Below are 22504 nucleotides of genomic sequence, written 5' to 3' on the forward strand. Positions count from 1 at the left end.
TGCTGTGGGACAGAAAAAGCAGAAATAAATTGCTTCTGGCCTCCTACTCATTGAGCATGAGTTTCATTCACTTAAAGTTAAAAAATAATCTAATCAGAGGATAGATAGAAACAATAAACATGGGAAAATTCCACTTAAGCAATCCTCCTCTAGCAAGTCACATGTCAAAGCATGCCACCCGAGTGCTCTCCTGTCACTTCTCACGGCATAGTGTCCAAAACAAAGACATGCCCCAGTAAGCCAGGATGAGTTTGCTCTCATCTAAAGAAGGGTCACTACTCTTTGTAAGAGTCACTCAACAAACATGGAGGTAACTAGTTAACTACAAGCTTTTCAATGACACCAGAGCTGAAAAAACGCACTCATGTCAACCGAGAACAAACCGGGAGAATGGCATCTGATACACATACATCTTTATCCAGGGTTCGAAACATCTGGCTGATGACACTCTCTGAGAAGAAGGTCATGGCATCCCACTGCACAAAGGACGGAGAGAAGATGGAGCAGAGACCTTCGCCTGTTTTCGCTGAAAGGAAGAGAACACTGGAGCTCTCACCATGTTCCTCCCCACACGCACAACAGCAGGCTGGTAACCTCCTTCACAGCAACATCATAGCACTTGAGTATTTTGGACACACAGCAACCCCTGAGGATGCCTGGCAGTGATGCACAGGGAGCAAATAAGGTGCTTCCATGTGATTTGCCTCATTCAAGCTAAGGCTCCTGAGACACAAGTCTGATATTAGAGATATCATAGGGAGCAACACCAACAAATCATAGAATGGAAACGAAAAGGAGGGAGAGTGCATGCCCAGATTCAGCACTGCAGGCAAGTCTCTGTGTGACTCTGCAGAGCACCAAGTGGCCTTCCTTCACAGGAGGAAAGCATGTGACTGACAGAGGGACTTGCCAAAAAAGCAGAACTCCCCTGAACAGAAAAATAATGTTACAGAGATAACAAGGCTCAAATAATTGCAAAACTGTGTTAGAGTAATAGCTGCATCTGTTTTGCAAAGGGATTTGGGGGAAGGAAAGGAGGAACCAGGGGCTTTACATTAGCTATCGCATAAGTAGGCTGTAAAGGGTTAAATGGGAGGAATGAGCTTGATTTGATTTTAACTTTCTAAGATCTTAAAGACCAAAAACCTTGTGTTAAGTTTGGGTCCACCCTTAAAAGAGGGCAAAGAAGCTGCTTCTCAGCTTGAATTAAAAACCAAACCCCGTATCAGTCTTGTTTTTTCAGGTAACTTACAGTTCATGGGTCCAGTATCAACAGGAGTTGTGAGCTGGTACTTCAGCCATTCACCAGCCATCTGAAAGCCAGTTCGAGGGTCCAGACGACATGCCATCCTCATCACCTCTCCTTGCTGGGCTCGGAAAGCTGCAGTGAAAAACAAGACACCATGCAACAAGCTGATGCTGCAAATGCTGGCTTCCCCAAAGCAGACCTGGGAACGTTATGGGCTGCTGCTCTGGCAATAGCTGTGCAGTGAGCTCAGATATATAGCCAGCAAACTAGGTGTAACAGAATGGGGAATATTTGAAGTGATTTAAATGGACTAAAAATAGTGATGGACTAACATAAAAAGAAGTGCAATTAAAATGCAATATGAATTATGGAAGTCTGTGTTAAAGCCAGATGTACTACAAATTAAGCCTCTTTTTCATTAAAAAAATATCTTCAAACTATACATGTTTGCTGCACCTTGAGATACTGAGATACAAAAGCAGCATTAGATAACTTCCGCTTCCTTCAGATAAACACACTTTTCTAGACTATTGGACTTAACCCAGTTCAGATTCTAGGCTGACAAACTAATGTATACTCAAAAAAACCCAAATGAGTCTTGTTTTTGACTTCAAAGATACTGAAAGCTTCGCTGTGATACTGAAAAGATACTGAAAGATTCTGTGTGTTTCCACACCAATATCTGAGCCCTATGGTACTGAAAGCAAACTAGAGAATAGGGATTTCATTTGTTCCAAAATATTCTAGTACATGACCACACAAAAGAATTGGCTCTGCTGACTACAGATGTAACTTTCATTTTTAAAACAAATGTACAGACAACAGCATCTGCACAGGATGAGGGCAACTTACAGTTGAAGAAGGCGTTGAAGTCCTCATCACTGTCAAAATCAAAGCGGGAATATTCACAACTAGGGCTGTCTGATTTAGAGGGAAAACCCACCTGGAGAGAGGGCAGACAAGGTCAGGAAGAAAAAGTCACCCATCACAGTTACTTGCCAGTCTGAAGGCAAGGAACAGACAGCAAAATGCTGAGACAGAGCTGTCTGCTCAGCAGCCAGGAGATCATGGCACTGGCAGACACAATAAAAAAGTGGTTTCTCTCCCACAGTCCACATTCATGTAGGCACCTTCTCACAACTATCTGGCCGCAGTTCCCACATACCTTCACCAGGTTGGTCATAGATGCTCGGAGGTACTTGGGAATCATACCCAGCAACAAGGGATCGCGAGACAAAACTTCATGCCGGAAGAGGGCTCCCCATGTGATCTGGGTGGAAGAGCGCAGAAACTGGGGGAGGAAAGAAGGGACAAAATAAGGATGTCAGTGCTGGAATCTCCACTGCCAGCATTAAGTGTTGCTGTCAGAAGGCAAAAGGAAATTACAGTGACTATTCAGCTGAGGCTAAGGCACCATGAAGGCATAAATTTTTAGAATGCCAAGTCCTTAAGTAAATACTAGGGCTGACTGCAAATTCTGCACTTTGTATACAGCATCTGAGTCAGGCACTGTCCCTAACAGGGTGGTAATGGAGAAGAAACCACTCTGCCTTCCAGGTCTTCAGCTGAAATGGAAAGCAGCATCTGGCAGCTCAAGTGCTGCAGTTTACTGCAGGTTAGTTCAATTCACACATTCCTACATAAACATACACAAGACTTTTCAGGCCTTTACATACCTGGCTGGGATGGGTTGTGAAGGCTAAAAAAGAGTCAAGGTATTTTCCCAAGTTGGGTGGTGTTTCAACATCAGAATCTGAGCCCTATGAGGAAGACAAACAATTTCAGACAAAATATTAACTCTGTGTCACACTGGACTCACAAGTGCTCTGTCTCTGGGTAAAGCAGAAGCACTACAAGGCCACAGACTGTAAAAAAGCAGAGACAAAAAAAAAAGAGCAAGTGTGATCAGATCAGTATAGCCCTAGAAGCAGCAGGTTTTGCTGAGCAGCCTGGGGCTGCTAGAGACAGTACCACCTTTCAAAGGGCAAGGGTGACTCCTCAGACAGTGTAATTCTGCTAAAACCAAATTCATGTCCACTGCTGCTGCCAGAAGTGACAATTTTACTCCTACTGGGTCAAGCCAACGAAGCAGCAGCAAAGTGGAGCAATTCACAACTGCAGAATTTCACACAGACACACAGATTTTGCTGCCATTCCTCCAAATGTTTTCTGTATTTAATGTATGGACATCTCTTACCAGTAACTTTGTGGAATGTTTGTCAGGAAAGTAGGTTTTGCCCATAGCTATAAATTCATGGTTTTGAAGCTCCCTGCTAATCACAGTATGACCTAGGGCCCTTAAGAACCCTGTTCTGGAGCTGTACAGCTCAGTGCTGCCTCTCCTGACTGAATATGAATGAAAGGACTCAAATCTCCACCTCATTACTTCATTTATGGACTAACAGCTTTCACAGCATAACAGCCAGTAACACCACTGCAAGTAATAACACACCGTTTGTTTGCTGTCCATTTTTTTTAGGGATAAATTGTCAAAGGTTTTGGCTTTTTTTTCCCCCTTTCCCTCCCTGTGAGAATTTATTTTGTTCTATCACTTGCACAGGATGCTTCAGTCTCCCTGCGAGCAGTACCTCTCACAAGCCTGCCTTCTTTACTGCAAAGCACTGTGCTGAATGGAGGGAGCAGGAACTGAGCAGCCAGCATGACATACAAAGTATCAATGTACATCTTCATCTCAAGATTGACACAAAACATCAGAAAGGTGAAGAGCAGGAACAAACCCTATTTCTGCCTTCAGTTTGAGAGAATCTTGGTAGAAAAACAACATGTATCCTTTTGAGTTATTTTAATAGGGAAATTTAAAAGGCTTCCAATAAGAGAGTAACCTTCTAGAGCAGTTTTTCTGTAGCAGTATACAGCAGAAAACTTGATCAATTTTCAATGAAGTTTTGGCAGTTTACATAGGTTATAGAAGGACAGAAGAAGCTTGGAATCAGTCAGGGTCCCTCCATTCAACATTCCTATGGCTTCGCAGGATAGTTATCCCACTTGCAAGTAGAGCTGTTTCTGCATTTTCCAGACATGTGGAGAGAACCCAATGGCTACAAAATGTATAGAGAGAACTTTGGTTGTACCTTAGGGTTGCCTCACCCCCTGTCCTCAAAACTAGCCTTGCCAGGGTTGCTTCTGGTGTTAGTAGAGACTTACTAGTAATGCACATAGCTGGCTGCCCAATGCACACAAAACTTGGCAAAGTCTCTTCAAGAAAACGTAGTGCTTCTCCACCAAGCCTTCTCCATCAGCTGTCCTGGAAATGAGGGAAGGGGAAAAAACAGGATTACAGTTACTCATGCTGTAGGCAACAGGCACACTGCTATCCATCTTGTAGATAAAAAGAGGACTAGAACAATCTGATTTTACTGCAGTGGGATTTGCTTTGCTATTACCATTATTTGCTATTACTGCTTTATTAGCATCTAAAACCTCTAGGACTGCCCCTCTGAAAGAGCCCCTCCGAAAGAGCCCCTCCTGATCAGTTTCAGGCTGAAAAAGAAAGCTGAGTGAGCTGTGATATTTACATCACTTTGTCCTTCAATTATAGGATTTGAAAAATCTTGCAGTTTTTCAGGTTTTGCAAGAGAAATGGTGGTTTTGCTCTCTCCTAAACCAGTCCCTGCTTCCTGCAGTTAAGCAACAGTATCTTTGGCAAGTCCTATCTACAAAACCATTTGTATGCAGTTTTGTGTGACATTACAGCAGCAGGATGGTACTCACTGTGCAGCAGACAGAATGTAGTGCATGGCGACGTCTCCAAACAAGACCATCAGAGGCTTCCGATCCTCCAGCTTGCCCTGTGTGTAAAATACACCAAATGCCTCAATTAGAACAACACAGCTATTTATTCTCACCTACATAATTAATTATTCTTATCTGCAGGTCAAATTAGGAGATCCCCCACTGCCCTTCTATCTGGGGAGGTGCTTGCAGTCTGCAAGTAATTTTAGTTAAAACTTGCCAAAAAATCTAAGGTATTGCTGATCTCAAGAAATTTCCCCAAGCAATTCTATCACAGGAACTTTAAACTGGAAAACTGATCTTGAGACATTAACTCTTCTTCATGGCAGACTAGTTAAGGGCAGCTGACAAACATGTAGCCCTGACACTAAGCTGCTTCTGAACAAGTGGCTCAAATCACCTGTTTAGATCCCACTGTCATACCTCTGAGTTGCCAGATGACACAGTATTTCCCACTTCACAGTTGTAGAAAGTGAAGGGAAAATAAGTCAATGAGGATCTCCAACACTGGAGGGAGAGGCAAGCACAGGCTGGATGGGACTCTAAAAGTTGCTGTACGTACTGTGCTGGCATGCCATTGACACTGAATATCATTACCACGAGCAGCCAAATTTTAATTTTGTTTCTTAAACAAAGGGGAAAAATATCAGTGCTCTATCTGAAGAATTACATAGGAGTACAGGAGGAAAACAAAGCTGAGGAGAAAGAACTCACTTTCCTGCTGACAGCAATCAGGAGACACTCTGCTGCTCCTATTTGGAGCTCAGGCTCATTTAGGAGGAGACACAACATCTCCAAGAGCTTACAGTTGTCTGCTGTGATGTGGCTCAGAGCCACCCAGTCAATGTAGCCAGCTAAGGTGTTGAGCGCTGCTATCCCCACGCGGCAGTTTGCCTGGGCCTGTGAACAGAGAGGAGGTGAGAGGTCAAAACCAGAGAGAAACACCAATTCCTGTCTAAAGCAGTCCACTCCCTCAAGAACAGTACCAGGAACCATCCTGAGAGAGTGAGAAACTTAGACCCTTCTGCTGCCACCTCTCACTTCTCTCTTTACAAGGATTTTGTATTAGGGGTGAAGGAATCCACCTGGAAATGAGAACTGCAGGTATTAGATTCCAAAGACTGGGAAAAGCCTAGTTCTAAGCAATCTTGGTCTTAAGAATGATGAATGCACTAACTCTTGCACAGTTCCACTCACCTTTGGCTCCTGAGTCAGATCAGTCTTCTGAAAAAGAAAACAGGAGATGGTATGTGAGCAGCTATAGCACACAAACATTTCCACCCAGCCACTGCTGGACAGGCTTAATCCTGAGAACGCAGCCAAAAGCAGCTTCACAGAACAGCTCCCCAGTGAAGGAGGCTGCAACACAGTCTCCTGCTCAGGACATCGCTGCAAGCTTCATAAGCACCTCCACAGCCCCCTGGCAGGTAACACAACAGCACTTTGAACTGCAAGTTAAGTCACAATTTCCTTCTTATCCAGAAGATGACATTCCAGTCAGCAGGCACCAGGGAGACACAGCGGACAAGAAGGAAGGGAACTTTGGTGCTTCTTGGAAACTTCCAGGGAAGAACATTTGACCTTTTAGAGCACCTTACATTCAAAAGCCAGATTCTGAAAGATGCTGGTGGCTCTTACACACTGAGATTGATGTCTGAACAGGGCAAGTGATTTGTCCAGTCAGACAGGCAGCTGGAGAGAGAGCTGGGGCAACAGCTTACAGCCTGACTCCCAGTTCCAAACACTGAACAGCAGCAATACACTGCTTGCACTGTCTTATTGACCAGTGCAAATGAGTCCCTCAGACACCCAGGTTTGATTTGATGCAAAGACACCACGAGCATGTCTTTTTGCTGCAAGGTTCTGGTTTGGAAACTCTGTTCATCAATGTATTCAGTGCAGTGATTTAAGTTAATCTGGACATGTCTCAAGCATTTAGCAACAGAGCTGCCATACCAGAACTGCATACTTCTAAGCACTGCACATCATTAACGGTCTTGTCCATCAGCTCCCCCATTCTCAGTGTGCAAACAGGCAACTGAACACCCAACCCTCAGAATTTACCCTGTGCAAACATCCCAAAGATCAGCTAACCTGTGGAGTGGTGAGGACTTCTTGTTCCTGGGGTGCGCCAACCTTGCCAATCAGAAAGATTCCACTGTTAGCACAAGCAGCCACACTTCAGAGCCTCAAGCACTGCAATTCAAACCTTACCTGGAAATGCATTTCAACCAGACTACAAAATGCACTAGGGTCTCCCACCCACCACCAGGAACTGCACAGAGAACTGCCTGCTCAGCAGGTGGGTTTGTTCAGCCTGTCAGTGCACCAGGAAAGTCAGACAGGAGAGAGTTTTTCATTGCCTCCCAGTTTCACATCTACTGTAACTGAATTTTAATTCACAGTAAGAAAAAGAACAAGAGATACACCTAAGCACTTATTTCTACATCAATTTCTCAAATGTGCTTTGCCCTCAAATTCACCTCCTCACAGGAGCAGACCAGGACAGACTTGCCTTGGCCATCCACCTTGACCAACCTGCACATCTCTGACTCCAGGCAAGAATTCAGGAAAGAAGTCTCTTTACACAAAAAGGAAGAGCGTTCCTCACCACAACTTGACAAAAAAGGGTTTCCTGACCTGAGCTATCAGAGAAAAAGACCAGAGAGGCCCAGATGCAATGCAGAGACATCAGACACTCTTGCATTTTGGTGTCTCACCACAAAGACACCACTGCAGCAAAAGAGAGCAGATGCGAGCCCAGGATGGTATCTCTTTATCACTGTGTATTACAGAAACTACCCCAAATCTACCTGTTTCTGCCACAACCACACCTTTTGTTTGCTAAGCCATACACCCCTAGCGTCAGCAGAGCATTCCAACAGCATGGATGAGGCACACAATCCACTCTAGCTATTTTCACTAGTGAATCCAAACTATCAACACTAACCCTGTCAATCTCACGCATTCAGTCTCTCAGATCAGCACCAGCTACCCAGGCCACAGCAGATCCCTACTCACAATAAAAGTAACAGATTTCAGACTGCCCCTGCACTTGCTTCCCCAACAACTTGCGAGTTGTATCCCAATTCCTAAGGACCTCCAGCACTGACAGAACTCAAGGAAAGGAGACTCTTACCATGCGTCTGTACTTGTTGACATTCTGCTGCAGGGTACTTAGTAGGAAGCTGAAGATCTTCTCCATGTTCTGAGTGAGGGTTTGCTGGATATCTCGTCGCCGCTGGGTAGGCAGAGTTTGAAAAGTCACTACGTCCTCTGCCAAACGTAGGAGAATGAACATCACCAGTTCCGTCTGAGTTTCCTGGGGTCCCAAAATGAAATACACAGCATCAGCACAGTTCAAATCTCTAGAAGCTAGGCCAAAGATGCATGGAGAAAGTGAACATGCATGAAGATACAAGTCACATCTTGGGAAAGTAAGACAGAAGGACTCCCCTCTCTTCTGCTAAAATCATCTCCTAGAATAACTTAATCTAACAGGGATTTTTGAGTCCATCAGTCTGTCTCACCTGAACACAAGTGAATTAAACTTTCATCAGGGTGATGGAAGACCGAAACCCATGCTATGACCAAGCAGAAGAGAACAGACTGGTGTGTTTCATACCCCTTGCTTGGAGAGGGTATCCAGCTCCTTCAGCATGTCAGGCCAGTGCTGAGGCCATTCACGCTTGATCATTTCCACCACAATGCGAGACAGAACATCCTTAATATGACTTTCCTCCTCCAGAATACTCTGAGTTCCCTGAGGGACAGAATTATCAAAACAGCAAACATCAGACATTTGTAACTTTGACTCACAAAGCACAGTGGTTGCAAATATTCTAAACCACATAAAATAAAAACCATGAAACAACACTGAGCCACTCTCCATCCCAGCAACCTTGGATGACACTCCTACATTTCCAAACACGCACAGCTAGTGAACTCTGAGAGCCAAAAGGATTTTCCTCAGACGAAGGTCAGTCAGTCACAGAAGCAATCATAATGGAGAAAACATGACTAAGATGATGAGTTTGGTATTCTTGAAAAGATAAGAACACCCATCTTTACTAAACTGCCTCCTAAGAAAAAAAGCACTGCATATACACTATACAAGACTTGCAACTTCTGCCATATGAAGTCACATGTTTATTGACGCAACTACAAGACAATCCCTGGAACAACTAAGGATGCACAGCAAGAAAGTAATGAAATGCACAACTGAATTCAGGTACTGTGTGCTAAGTAACTGGAATCCTTTTTCCTTTCACTCCCGCTTTCTGTCTTCAGGTGACAGAATCACGTGTCAGATAACAGCCTATGGCAGAAGGCACTTACACTGGATATGAGGCCCATGACATTGTTCTTTAGATAAACTTTTTCTAGGCGAGGCATATTGTTCCATCGGAACCTGTTTGAAAGAGCAACAAAAATGACACCAAATCAAAATATTTATAAAGATCTCTGACTTGATTCCCAACCACTGCTTCTTTACCTACAGAGACATTACAGCTCACAGGCTCTGCTAGGGCTCAATGCCTTAATGAAAAGGCTGAGTTAAAACTGCTGCTGGCAAATGGGTGTGCACCACTGAGGTCAACACACATGGAGAGCAGCAGCAACTGCACAAAGCATCAGGTCTGTAGAGGCGGCAGAGAGGAATCTCAGAACTGAACTAATACAAAGCCTCTTTGTTAGCATGAGGCTATGGCCAGAGAACGCTGCAAAGACCTACTGATAACCCTGCATGCTTGTTTACACCTTGCAATGTCAATGTACCTTAGTGCTTGGCGAATTAACGTTCCCAACCTGCCTGAAAATTGTTTTCTCCTCTCCTTATTTTACAGAGGACGAAAGAAATGGAGCAGGACAACAACTGCTCTCTGTTGTAGAACAGACCCTTCACATCCTAAAGAAGGAGGGCCCAGGCCGGGAGCAGAGCCCACACCAGCGGCTGTGTGGCAGCAAGCCGGCTCCCTCCCCAGCACAGGCAGCGGGACGAGCTGCCTTACTTGACCACATGCTCCAGGATCTGCAGGCCGAAGTGCCGGACGATGGCCGTCTGCGTCTTCTCTGCCAGCTTCAGCCCGCAGGGCACACAGATGGGGCACTTCTCCTTGAACTCCTCGCAGAACTGGGGAAGCACCAGCAACACGCGGTTAAAACACAGGGACGGGCACGGGGCGGCCAGTGACGGGGGGCAGCCGCTACCCCTCGGGAAGGACAGCGTTTAGAAGGGGGGCGCCCGACCCCCTCAGTGCCGCGCAGGCGCAGCCTCGCCGCCTTCCCCCACCCGCTGACGGCTCCCAGGCCTCGGTGGCCACCCAGGGCCGGCACGTCCCGTATCCCTCATGCACCGGGCCGGAGCGGGTCCCGGGGCCGGGCGGTCAGGGCACCCGCGTGGCCGGAGCCCGGTGCCTCCCCTCCCCGCCGGGTACCTTGAGCGCCTCCAGGCGGTAACGCTGCGTGGAGGCCGGATCCATGATGACGGTCACCGCCTTCACTAGCTGCTCGCAGAGGCTGTTCACCTGCTCCCCGACCATAGCAGCGGCCATGGCAGCTGCAGCGGCGGCCACAGCAGCAGCGGCAGCCATGGCGGCGGCGGCCACCGACGGGCGAAAAGAGGGGGCGCCCCGTACCGGGCGCACGCGCGGCACCGCGGCAGCCTCCGCGCATGTGCGGGGAAGGAGGAGGAGCGAGTGGGGAAAGAGCATGCGCCACCTCTATTGAGAACTACAAGTCCTGATATGCCTTGTGCGGGTTCTACTGCTCTTGGGGGGTTGGTGCTGTGCTTCTCCTTGCTGCACCGCCCCACGGAAGCGCGTCAGTCGGTCAGTGAGTCAGTCAGTCAGTCAGTCAGTTAGTGAGTTAGTCAATCAGTGGCGGTCTCACTGGGATGTCGCGGGGACAGGAGCGCGTTGTGGCCCTGGTGGACATGGACTGCTTCTTCATGCAGGTGGAACAGCGCCTGGACCCGCAGCTGCGTGGCCGCCCGTGCGCCGTGGTGCAGTACACCCAGTGGCAGGGCGGCGGGTAGGTACCGGCGGCGGCCCCGGCTCCCTGCAGCCCCGCTCCGCGGCCCTGCACTGCCCTCCGTGTCTTGCAGGATCATCGCGGTGAGCTACGAGGCGCGCGCTTTCGGCGTCTCCCGGGGGATGTGGGCGACAGAGGCGCGGGCGCTGTGCCCAGAGCTGGCGCTGGCGCGGGTGCCGCAGGCGCGGGGCAAGGCCGACCTCACCCGGTGAGTGGGGCTGGGGTCGGGCTAGGGGGGGCTGCGGGCAGCGGCTGGGGCCGCCTTTACACGGGGCGGTGGCTGAGGCCGTGCCCGCTGCCCGGCAGGTACCGGGATGCCAGCGTGGAGGTGATGCAGGTGCTGTCTCGCTTCGCCGCCATCGAGCGGGCCAGTATCGATGAGGCGTACCTGGACCTGACGGGCAGCGTGCGGGAGCGGCTGCGAGCCCTGCAGGGCCGCCCCATTGCTGCCGCGATGCTGCCCACCACCTTCGTGCAGGGGCTGCCTGACGACCCCGGGGGGCCCGAGCCAGGCCCCCAGCCCGGCGGGAAGGGTACGCACCGGCCCGGACCCGGGCTTAGGCCTCTGCGGCTGACGCTTTGCATACCGCAGCGGGGGGGCTTTAACGGCTTTGCTTTGAGGACTCGCAGTGCAGCAAGGGAAGAGACCAGCGCTGACACCCCGGGGGCCCTGTGTTGTCTCTGTCCCATTCCGGCCGTAAAGCGTCCTGTACACCAATAGAGAATAGACGGTGGGCTGCTTTACCTCCCCCAAAATAAGAGCGTGGTAAAGGGGATCTATGTTTGCCCCCCGTGAATGTGTTTTAAGGTGCCTGAGTCTCATCCTTGCTGCTGGCATGAAGCATGTGGCTGTTGGCTGGGGCTGGCTGATGCTACCGGTCCCTTTGCTGGGCTTAGCAAGAAGTGCCCACGCTGATCCCCTTTGTGTCCCTTTTCTAGAGGATCTGCGGCAATGTGGCTTGCACGAGTGGCTGGCAACGCTGTCATTTGATAACCCTGACTGTCCTGACCTGCAGCTGACCATGGGTGCAGTAATTGTGGAGGAAATGAGGGTGGCTGTAGAAGCAGCCACTGGATTCAAGTGTTCAGCTGGAATTTCACACAACAAGGTATGTGTGTAACACATCAGCCTCATTTCTTCTGAGGAGCGGAATCAGAATGTAGATGCTCTGTAGACGCTTTCCAGTGCACTCTGTAAAGTTTCCTATAGAAGATGAGCTGAGTGGGGAGTGCAGCCATGTGTGAGCACACCTTTGGGGAAATTACAGGATATCGGGAAGGGGAGGAGTTTTTTTCCCCAGAGATATGGCCTATGCAGTCAGCACTCAGTCAATTTACTGTCTGGATTCCTGGTGTACCCTAATGAGTTGCTTAGAAGACAAAGGTTTTAAATCCCCCAGGAGGGTTTTCTTCAGGAAAAAAAAGAGAGCTGAGGAAACCTGCACCTGGAGTTATAGATAACAGTGGCTGTAGCCGAGGAATGGTTTTTAATGACACAAGTTCCCAGTGACTTGGATGAAGACCACCACCAGTTTGGGACACTGAGGTGAGGGGTTGCTCTTCCTCTTTCTGGTCCATCAGTCTTTACCCTGCTGGCCATGCTTTGGGTGATGCTCAGCAAGCTGCTGAGAGCAGCTGCAGGAGCACTTGGAGCATGTCAGCAGCTGCAGAAACAAACGGACTTTGATGCTGCAGCTACAGAGGGTTTCCTGCTGGGAGAAATATAGGGTGGCTTATTGACAGCACCTTGCACTCCTTTCACTGTCTGCAAAAGGGGCTTCTCTGTACAGATCTGACTTTTAACAGTACAAGCTCTGACTGAAAAAAATAGAAGGATAAAGTCTAAATGAATGCTTTGGAACTTAAGGAATCTGTATTTCATCTTAGACTACTGCAGGAACAACTGGAACTATTACCAGCTGTACACAGGGAGTGGAGTGAGTTCTGCACTGGCTCACCTTGAAACTAAAGCAGACTGAGGCAGAAATGAGCTAGTGGAGGAAGATCACTGGTACAGAAATTTCCAGTGGAAGGGATGTTCAATTTGCCCTTTTGCTCTTTTTAATCAAGAATAGTAAAGAACATCCCTTCTATCCCTAGCAGCTTCTCCCACATCCCATTTTCTATGCTAGCATTATTTTTTCTTTTTTTTTAAATTTACTTAAAGGGGGTAAGAAATTTATGATGTACTGTGCTGTCCCTGAAGAACTGTTGATTTATACCAGCAAGCACAATGAAGAGATTACCAGAGCCTGTGTTTGCCTGTGCGGAACACACTACAGTGCTTCCACAGCCAGCTCAGCTCTGTAAGTACAAACCTTTTCTGCAGAGAATGAAAGGAGTGTGAGGTGCTGTCAGTATTTCACCCAGCAGGAAACCCTCTGTAGCTGCAACATCAAAGTCAGTTTGTTTCTGCAGCTGCTGACATGCTCCAAGTGCTCCTGTGCTGCTCTCAGCAGCTCATTGAGCATCACCCAAGGCATAGCCAGCAGGGTAAAGACTGATGGACCAGAAAGAGGAAGAGCAATCCCTCACCTCAGTGCCCCAAACTGGTGGTGTTTTTTGCCCAAGTTGCTGCGAATTTGTGTCATTAAAAACCATTCACTGGCTACAGTCACTCTTGCCTAAAATTCAAGGTGCAGGTTTCCTCCTTTGAGCTCATTTTATTTTTTGTGATGAAAACCCTCCTGAGGAAGTGTTCTTCCTAGTGAGCTAACTCATTAGGGTACACCCAGAACCCAGATAATAAATGAGACCAAATAATTGAATGAACTATTGGGAACAGCATGGTTTTATCGAGAACCACTTGTGCCAAACTCATTTATGTGCCCTCTTTGACAGCAAAAGTGGGCTAATGTATAGGGGGAACCGCATCTGTGAGGTGTTGATCTTAAGGTGTCTAACACACCTCAGCCTGAGTTGCATAAACTGATGATGACATCCTAGCAAAATGCAGCATAGCTGATGTTATCTGGAGGGCATGCATCTGGCTGAAGAAAATCTTGCTGTTTTCCATAATGATTGTGTTCAGGGATGTTTAGAGTGGTATCCTGTGGGGATCTGTCTGAGGTCTGCAAAGAGCCAGTATTTTCACTGCAGCCTTTAGAGATGGAATGGCTGTAGGAATTCAGGTGATGCTAAGATGGGGCTGTGACAGTTCTAGGAGATGAAATCGGAGCTGAAAATTCTAGGCTTGAATAGCCCAGAAACAGTCTGAAATCACCACACAGTGCTGCTTATGCTCCTCACTGACTGCCTTTTGTGGTTTATAGGAAAAAAGCAACCAGCAGGTTTTTGGCTAACTTGCACTAAGTCAGGAAGTAGCCTGGAGTTATTGTGGGCAAGCAGCAGGATGAGTCAGTAGTAAGAGTGCTCTTGTAGAAATGGCAAATCGTGTTTCAGCATGTGCAGATTAGTGAAGGGGTCATGGAAAAAGAATTATTTCTCCCCATGAAGTCTCAATGATGGGTTCAGCTTGCAGCGTTTCATGAATGGTGTGGGCAAACTTGGGATAATCCCCAGTGAAAAAGGAGTAACGATAACGGCACATCTGGAAAATAACTGGATATGAAAAGTTGAAGGAAAGGTATCTATTTGTCTAGATAAAGAGTGAGAATGCATGTGAGACTGTAAAATAAGCTATTAATAAAGAACATAGTTCAATGGGCAGGAAGGAAATTCTGCTAACTTATAGGATGTGTGGTAAAGCAGTGAAAGAGGAAATTACTAGACTTGTTAAAAAACCCCAAACACCCGGCTAAACATATTCTGAGCTGGTGTGTGTTCTTGATCCTGGTGTAGATTAGAGTGGGAGGGGAGGCTGTGTAGCTGATAGGCTAAAGAACATGTCTTCCAGGCTAGCAGGCCTGTATTCTGCAGATTTCCTTTTGCAGCATTATGCTGCCATGGAGCTCACAGAGAGAAGATTAAAATAGTGACATTGAGAAAAAACAAGACAAAGACAGAGATGAAGGAGCAAGATATAGTAACAGAAATATCCTGGACAGGATTACAGGGATGCTCTGGAAGCTCTGGCCTGCTTGCCTGATGGAAAACTAAGCCAAGCAGAACTCAGATCCCCTAAGCTACCTGAAGCAGGAGTCCAGCCTTTTGCAGAGCTAGAAGTCTGGAAGCAGCAGTGCTTTCAGAGTGCATGCCACGTGCTTTTCAGCCAGTGCATGCCAAGTCTCAAATTGAGTATTACTTGGGAGCAAGCAACAGTGCAATCTGTACATTCTTCCTAGCAGCTATTCCAAAGGCAGCTTTTAGAGGTGATAAAGCACAAGCCATTAGGTAGATTCACAATAGTCAGTGCAGAGGTTGTAATGACAGTGTTTCCATTCTCTTGTGTGTTACAGACACTGGCAAAACTGGCCTGTGGGCTAAACAAGCCCAACCGCCAGACACTACTATCCTCGCGATTCGTCCCGCAGTTCTTCAGCCAGCTGCCTGTCAGCAATATGTAAGTACTGGGTAGCTGCCTGCTTTTGGGTAGCTTCGGGCTCAGGCTGAGCTGCTCTGTGGCAAGAGCTCGTATGTGAAATGCTGGTGCTATGCATCCACTGTCTAGGCTTTTATAAGGAAGAGTGCCCTGTTTGTCTTCATTGTTGTGGTATTTTCTCCTGTTGGTTTGTCATCATTGCTTGGTGTGAGCAGAACTAAAGTATCTTGGGGGTACTACACTGTTCCTGGCCACCTCATCAGAGAGTGGTGATGCTAACTGATAAAAGCCTTTGCTGGCTGCTAACTCCACAGTAACTGCTTGTCAATGCTTGTAAGAAATGGATATCCTGCCAGTAACCCCACACAGCTGTGAGAAACAGGTCAGGAGGAGCATGCTTGGGAGCTGCAGCCCTGCCCATGAAGGGGCTACCCTTGAAGAGCCCACTAGCATCCTGTGGGCAGCCTTTCCCTGGTTAGAGCTGTGCTTGAGATGACTGCTGGCGTGGGTTAGGTGTGAGTCAGGAGCAGCTGTGAGCAAGGAGGCCATAGCTGTGCCCCAGTGTGAGTGACAGAACTGTGCTCCCAGAGAGCATCCACACTGTGCAAAAGTACTTTTTCTGGTGAAGAAAAGAGTTGCCAGCACCATTGCTCCAAATGAATGGACTCCTGGTCCTACACTGCTGCTCTCTGCATTCAGTGTCTCACTAGGGATGGAGAGCGGGGTGTGTGGGGAGGGGTCCTGTCTGCATAGGAAGAAGCAGGGTGTATGCAAGGCATTCTTCAAAGTATGATTTGAGACCCCATTTTGAAGATGGAGCTGAGAAAGAAGCACTGAAAACGAGTAAACGAAGCAGCAGTTCCCACTTCATCTCCCATGTGTCCTTCCGCTATGAGCTAAGAGCTCTTTTCTACCAAGTGTTCCTTTTTGTCTTGCTATTTCCTGACTGTTTCTAGCTGTCATGATCAGCTGCTGCAACAAGACAAGCTGCAACAGTCTCCACCTGATGTTTTGGTTGTGTTTTCTCTTTTTCTCTGCCACAGACGTAACCTGGGAGGCAAGCTTGGCACTGCCATCACAGACATCCTGGGAATAGAGTACATTGGAGAGATGACACAGTACAGTGAGAGAGAGCTCCAAACTCACTTTGGAGACAAAACTGGGTAATGATAAACCACTTGTCACAACTTGGCTCTTGGCAGGAACTGGGACTTCCTTTCAGACACAGGTTGTTCTGCTGTGATTAAGAGGGTTGGAAGGTAAAACTTCAGGTGACAGCTCTTGAGAAGCATCAGTCTGGCAGGCCTGCAAATAAGGTTTCAGTCTTGCCTGCTTCCAGGCACCCTTCCCAGCATGTTTTGCCTGTCAGACAGCTCCTCTGCCTTCCTCTAGAGTGTCTAAGGACGGGGGCCAAGCCGTGGAAGGACTCCCTGCAGGCTAGGAAGCAAGCAGGCTTAACAGTCTCATTACAGAGGAAATTATAAGGCTGGCTTTAGAGCCTGAAACACCCAGAGCAGCAGTTTGGGTGCCCTGCAGACTAGTGAACTGTTGCCACTTCAGGAGAAGGGGTGGAGGAGTTGTGCTGACAGGCAGCTGTGGCCTGAAGGGAAGCCTGCCTGTCCGCTGTGGCTGCAACTGCAGAGCTGGGGATTAGAGGCAGAGTCACAGCGTGCACAGAGCTGAAAGCATGGCTCAGCAGAAAGCTGACTTGCTGCCCAGTGGTGCTTGCTTGTCTGTGGCTGCCTTCACCTCATGCTTCCTCTGTGGCTTTCAGGTCCTGGCTCTATTACTTGTGCAGAGGAATTGAAGAGGAACCTGTCAAAAACCGGTACCTGCCCCAGTCCATTGGCTGCAGCAAGAACTTCCCTGGGAAGATAGCCTTGGCCACGCAGAAGGAGGTAGGAGAAGGCTACTCCTAGCATAAGGCTTGGCTTTTGTGCTGAAAAAGATGAGAATGCTAAAAGCTGAGACTAGCTTGCAAAACTGCTGCTTTTCTGTATCACTATGCCCTGAAACTCAGCCTAGGGTTGGGCTGAGTGGGAATGGGTGGTTTGAGCCCCAGAAACTAAGGAGATCCCTGTTTGACAGAATGCATTGATGAACTGCACAAGATGTCCAACCTTCTTGTAATTTCTGTAAGAAAAACTGTGGGTCTGTGCTGTTCAAAAGGTATTCATGGTACTAAGCTTCAAGCGCTTGGTTGCTACAGAAAAAGGTAACTAGCCTAAAAGAGGAGGGAGGATACACCTTGCCTGTTAGCTAGGGAGAGATTCCCACAGATTTGTGGGGAGACAGGTAGAAAGTTTACTTAGCAAAGACTAGTAGTAATGCTGGAGGACTTGTATGGATGTCTCTGTGCTGCCTTGCCTCCAGTGCTGAATCCTTACCTGGGCCAGTTTCTCCAGGAGTACTCCAGATATGGGTCCTTACAATAGTCTATGTCCATTCCAGTCTGATCCCTCTCCGGCACTGCCCAGCTTGCACAGAATGTTGCTTTGGCCTGGTAGCAATGCTGTGAGCAGAGATCCAACCTGTCTGTTACCATTGTTTTGTCCAGGTGCAGCACTGGCTCCTGCAGCTGGCCTTAGAGCTGGAATCCAGACTGATCAAAGACAGGAGCCAGGTAAGGAGGAGAGGCACAAGGACAGCATTCCCCCTGCTTCAGGAAGCCATGCAGCCCGTTTGTACCATGAGCTGATTGCAGGAGGCTGAGGGTGCTGTGTGTGTGTGTGTGGGAATCTGCTCACCCCCAGATAATGTGCTTGTGTGCAGAAGTGTTCAAGCAAAGAGGTGTGTAGGAGCCTCTTTGGAGGATGGTTTTGCCCCTGAACACTGCAGGGCTAAGGACTGTCCTTGTCCTGTACTTTAGGTTGCAAGGACCTGAAAGCCACCACACCATCCTGCTGTGCTGTTGCTCCCTTGCAAGCCCTTTGCTGATGCAGCTGTGCTTGTGCTGTGGGCTGTGAGAGGAAGCAATATGCTCTAATCTAGATGTGGTAGACTTGCAGGCCAGGGTGAGAAATCTAGACTCATTGTTGTAATGAGGGCAAGAAAGGGTGCACAGCTGCTTTGGAAAGAAAGCAAGGACTAACTGCTTCCCATCCCGTGTGGCACAGTTGTACCAGCACTTGCTGTTCTGCACGTCATCCTTTGGAGATCAGGCCAGGCAGGACAAGCTGCCATCTGTCACATCATCATCGGGAGGCGGTAGCTGATGGAGCAAGCTTCTGGGCAGCGGGACGGTCTCCTCGGCCTTTCCTGCTCTTTCCTGCAGGTGTCGCTTGAAACACAGCTACCTCTTCTCTCTGCAGAACCACCGAGTGGCCAAGCAGCTGATGGTGGTCATCCGCATGCAGGAAAACACCCGGGTGTCGCGCTTCTGCGCTCTGACTCGCTACGATGCCCAGAAGATGTGCAACGATGCCTTTGCCCTCATCCAAAACTGCAACGTGGCTGGGGCTCACCAGGCGGCCTGGTGAGTGTGTGAGAAAGTACTTCAGTGTCCTCACTGGGGGTTGTTCTGCTGCAGGAGGTGCAGGATGAATACAGAAAGGAATAGGAGTGTTACACTGACTGGCAGGAAAAAGTGGTCCCTGGTCCACGCACAGCAGAGCACAGAAATACTTGCTTGTTAGTGGTAGGACAGCAGTGAGAGCTGGCCTCTTCCTGCCCTGCATCTGGCAAGACACTTCTTATGTCTGTACTTGGAGCTGATGATTGCTACTGGCACAGGGGTGTCCAGCTGGAACAAGGCAGTCCTTTGCCCTGCTGGGCTGGAGAAGCTAGCTAGCCCTTGCTCTCCTTCCCTAAGGACAAAGGTGCATTTTGGGAGGAGGCCATGGGGGCAGGAAGGAAAACAAAGGCACATAGCTCCTGTGTTCAGTGTTATGCTGTTTGTCTTCCTTCAGCTCTGAGTGAAGGCAAGAAGGTCCTGCCTGTTAGGCTCTGACAAGGCTGCTGCTCCCTTAAAGCCCTCTTACCTTGCCTGGGAGTCTCACAACAGCTCTGGCTTGTGGTGGACTGAAAGTCCAGGCTGGTAGCTACCTGCCTCTACTCCAGTGCCTTTTTCTTTGGGAAATACTGTTCTGGAAAGAAGCTTTCTGCTCTGCCCAACATAGGCTGCTATGTCTGAGAGACTGTTCCAGAGGCAGCAAAACTAGCATTTTGTCAGAGGAAACATCTCTCCTACGACAGACTGCGGTTCTTCTGCCTGTGAATGTTTTATGTTGCTTAAAGTTTCACCTCAAAAGACTTGTTGCTTCCCAGGCTGGTGTCTGAGATGATGTTGGTCTGTCGTTTGCAGGTCTCCACCGCTTATATCGGTGCTTCTCTCGGCAAGCAAGTTCTCAGAGCCTGCCACACTCCTCTCTGCAGGCATCACCACCTTCATGACAGGTGATACCCAGCCTGATGGCACTGCCACTGCTGGCCAAAACACGACATCTTCCAGGAGGCCCATGGTCAAGTTTTTTAGGAGCCCAAGCAAAGAGCTCAGGCAGAAGCCAGCTAATGCTATTGAGTCATTTTTCCAAAAGGCATCAGAAAGGCAGCAGTCACAGGTGGCAGCAGCAACCAGCCTGCCTGCTGCTCCCACTGCAGTGTCACCTGTGCCCAGCTCCCCAGAGCACCAACAGGGAGATGGTGCTGGACTTGGTTCTGTGCAGCGTGACCTGGAATCCCCTGTGAAGCAGAGTCCCAGAGACAGGAGCAGTACTTCTTACAAGAGGCTTCACCGTGAGACATCACTGTCTGATGCTACACAAACACCCTCAACTCCACGCAGCTCTAGGGCCCTTCTGAAATCGGAGCCAGCTATGGAGGAAAATGAGCAGAATTTGCCACCCTCTCCTGAGCTCACCCCGTTCCCTCCTGCCTCGCCAGGAGACCAGCAACGCTGTGAGAAGTGTGGCCAGCTTGTGCTGGTGTGGGAGTTCCCAGAGCACATGGACTACCACTTTGCTCTAGAGTTGCAAAGCTCCTTCCTGGAGTCCAATGTTCCCACCGCTCCAGCAGCAGACCCCAACCCAACGGCTGCAGCTTCCAGGTCTCCTGCCAAGGCAAAGAACAAGCCCAAGACTTCAGCAGGATCTAGTGCAAAACGGCCCAGAGAAGGTGTAACAAGAACTTTAGATTTCTTCTTTAAGCGCTTACCTCCTTAACTCCCACCTGTGCTGGCAGCTTTTATAGAATCTGTGTTTTTAAAATAATCTATGTTTTTAAAGAATTGGTGTTTTTAAATATACTTAAAAGTTTTTATACTGCTTGCCAGGTTTTTAATGCAGAAAAGTCTAATAAATTATCTGTATCCCAAGTCTAAGAGGAACTGGACCTTGCAGTTTGTTTGGGATGCCGGATGTACCCAGTTCAGCCAGTGCCTGCGAAGTTGCTTCTGCTTGTGTGGTACTAACTGAAGCTGCACCCTATTCTCACACACATGTCTTGCCTTGAGTATTTCCATAGCTTGGTAGTTCTGTTCCTACATCTTCCTGTTCCTACTTTAAAAGCAGGCACTGTAAACACAGTGTATTTGCAGTGTGTAGCAGTCCATTGTGTGATGCTTATCACCAGGTCTGGAGTGCACAAAACCTGCTGTCAAGATCTGAGGAAGATGGTGCTGCACAGGCATACTTTTTGTTAGGCTTTTTGAAACGTAAGCACCAGTTCCTAATAGTTGCTATTGACACATGAACAGTCTACTGCTGGAGTCCCTACAGAGGGATGGGAAACATGCCAGACCATATTTTCCCTCCTTCCCAGACTTAGTGATACTCTGTGTAACTTGATGACAGGTATTTGTTTTGACCCTGTGATGCTGAATGGCTTGTTCAGCTCTTTGGGCCACAGTTCACATCAGGGTGCCTGCCCTGGTGCTCCACAGATTACATCAGCCAACAAAGCAGGATAGTGTGAAGGGAGCAAGTGGGCACTGCGAGGGAGAGAGACCAGCTGCAGGGCAAGAGCTGTGCTTGCCCACAGCTGCCTGGCAGGGCTCAGCTCTGCTACACTGCTGGCTGCCTGGAGCCTGACTCTTCTGGAAGTGCTGCTGCCAGTGATTTGAACTTGGCTCTTGGGGCAGGGGAAAGGGATGTGCCACGTCAAGGCAGCACTGGGTGGGGTTTGGAAGTTGCTGAGCATTTCATCAGCTGCAGGGGGAGAGCTGGAGTGGATAATGATGCAAAGTGCAGCAATATTTGCATGGGCTGTTTCCCTGTCTTCTCTGAACTGCATCATTCTACTTGGAGCTGTTGAGCTGCTCCTCTTCCAGCAGTGAGCCTGTGCCAAGAAGCTGCCACATTACTGTCAGTGGGGTCTAATATATGACAACACAGTTGTTAAGAGGTTTGAGTAAGAGCTCATTCTAGTATGTGCAGCTCTGCTGGTAATCAGCAGAGGAAGAAATTACAGAGTCACTCCCATTAATGACAGTCCTCACATTGCAAAGTGACAAGCTTCCCCAGAGTCCTCACGTAAAGAGAAATAGCAACCAGTCTGGCAGGGTTGCCTCATGCTCCTGTGACAGCGGCAGGTCTCATTTCCTAAGTGTTGGGCAGGACCGGAGTCTGCACATGCCACTACCTGACACAAAACCAAAGCTGAGAACAGGCCAGTCCCTTTAAGCAACATAGGTCACCTCCACAGGGAAGCTGTTCTGCCTCTGCTGCCCCAAGAGAACAACCTGTTCTCATGGAGAGGCCCTAGCAGCAAACCCCTTGATAAGGTCAGAGCTATTTTTAAAACCAAGCGGGGTTAGCTGTGTGCCCCAGAAAGCATTCCTTTAATTAGGCTCTGGGGGAATATGTGGCTGTGAGGAAGCGCTCACAGCAGCCTGTTCCGCCCACAACAGCCTGAAGTGCTGTGCTCAGGGTGACGTGGCTCCTGTCACCCCGGGCTGCACACCACGGCATGCTCAGATAAGCCGGGAGAGAGCGGTTGTAAACAGCAGCACGCGTGCATTCCTTCCATGCCACAGGACACAGGTATTCATGGGGCTGAATGCAGGAAGCTTAGGAAGGTGTGAAGCGCAACCA

General features: G+C 48.6%; 2 protein-coding genes across 5 annotated transcripts in view; one reads left to right on the top strand and one right to left on the bottom strand.

Moving 5' to 3' along the window:
- The window catches only part of XPO5 (exportin 5), a 28892-nt gene extending 18252 nt beyond the window's left edge, over positions 1–10640 (bottom strand). For 2 of the 4 annotated variants that reach the window (XM_031045627.2, XM_031045626.2), the window contains exons 1-15: positions 10441–10640; positions 10015–10136; positions 9341–9413; positions 8628–8765; positions 8142–8324; positions 7097–7138; positions 6200–6226; positions 5717–5902; positions 4982–5058; positions 4415–4514; positions 2926–3009; positions 2415–2540; positions 2102–2192; positions 1253–1381; positions 411–526 (exon numbers count right to left, since the gene is read on the bottom strand). In XM_031045627.2, coding sequence (XP_030901487.1) covers positions 411–526; positions 1253–1381; positions 2102–2192; positions 2415–2540; positions 2926–3009; positions 4415–4514; positions 4982–5058; positions 5717–5902; positions 6200–6226; positions 7097–7138; positions 8142–8324; positions 8628–8765; positions 9341–9413; positions 10015–10136; positions 10441–10596 — 1650 coding nt within the window. In that variant the 5' untranslated portion in view covers positions 10597–10640. The remainder of the gene's footprint in view (positions 1–410; positions 527–1252; positions 1382–2101; positions 2193–2414; positions 2541–2925; positions 3010–4414; positions 4515–4981; positions 5059–5716; positions 5903–6199; positions 6227–7096; positions 7139–8141; positions 8325–8627; positions 8766–9340; positions 9414–10014; positions 10137–10440) is intronic. The other 2 variants (XM_031045628.2, XM_005145341.3) reach the window with 1 other exon arrangement.
- A 132-nt stretch (positions 10641–10772) lies between these two features.
- POLH (DNA polymerase eta) lies at positions 10773–20793 on the top strand. Its single transcript, XM_034061064.1, has 10 exons — positions 10773–11035; positions 11109–11243; positions 11342–11568; positions 11975–12144; positions 15394–15497; positions 16520–16639; positions 17251–17374; positions 18034–18099; positions 18788–18951; positions 19780–20793. The coding sequence occupies exons 1-10, from the start codon at positions 10899–10901 to the stop codon at positions 20633–20635; spliced, it is 2103 nt and encodes a 700-aa protein (XP_033916955.1). The 5' UTR covers positions 10773–10898; the 3' UTR covers positions 20636–20793.
- The last annotated feature ends 1711 nt before the right edge of the window (positions 20794–22504 follow it).

Source organism: Melopsittacus undulatus, chromosome 3 (genome assembly GCF_012275295.1).
Source record: "Melopsittacus undulatus isolate bMelUnd1 chromosome 3, bMelUnd1.mat.Z, whole genome shotgun sequence".
Classification (NCBI taxonomy): domain Eukaryota; kingdom Metazoa; phylum Chordata; class Aves; order Psittaciformes; family Psittaculidae; genus Melopsittacus; species Melopsittacus undulatus.

Coding starts and splice junctions, on each gene's coding strand:
- POLH (XM_034061064.1), top strand. CDS start 10,899: ATGTCGCGGGGACAGGAGCGCGTTGTGGCCCTGGTGGACATGGACTGC. Junction 11,569..11,974: donor CCCCCAGCCCGGCGGGAAGG/GTACGCACCGGC, acceptor TCCCTTTTCTAG/AGGATCTGCGGCAATGTGGC. Junction 12,145..15,393: donor CTGGAATTTCACACAACAAG/GTATGTGTGTAA, acceptor TGTGTGTTACAG/ACACTGGCAAAACTGGCCTG.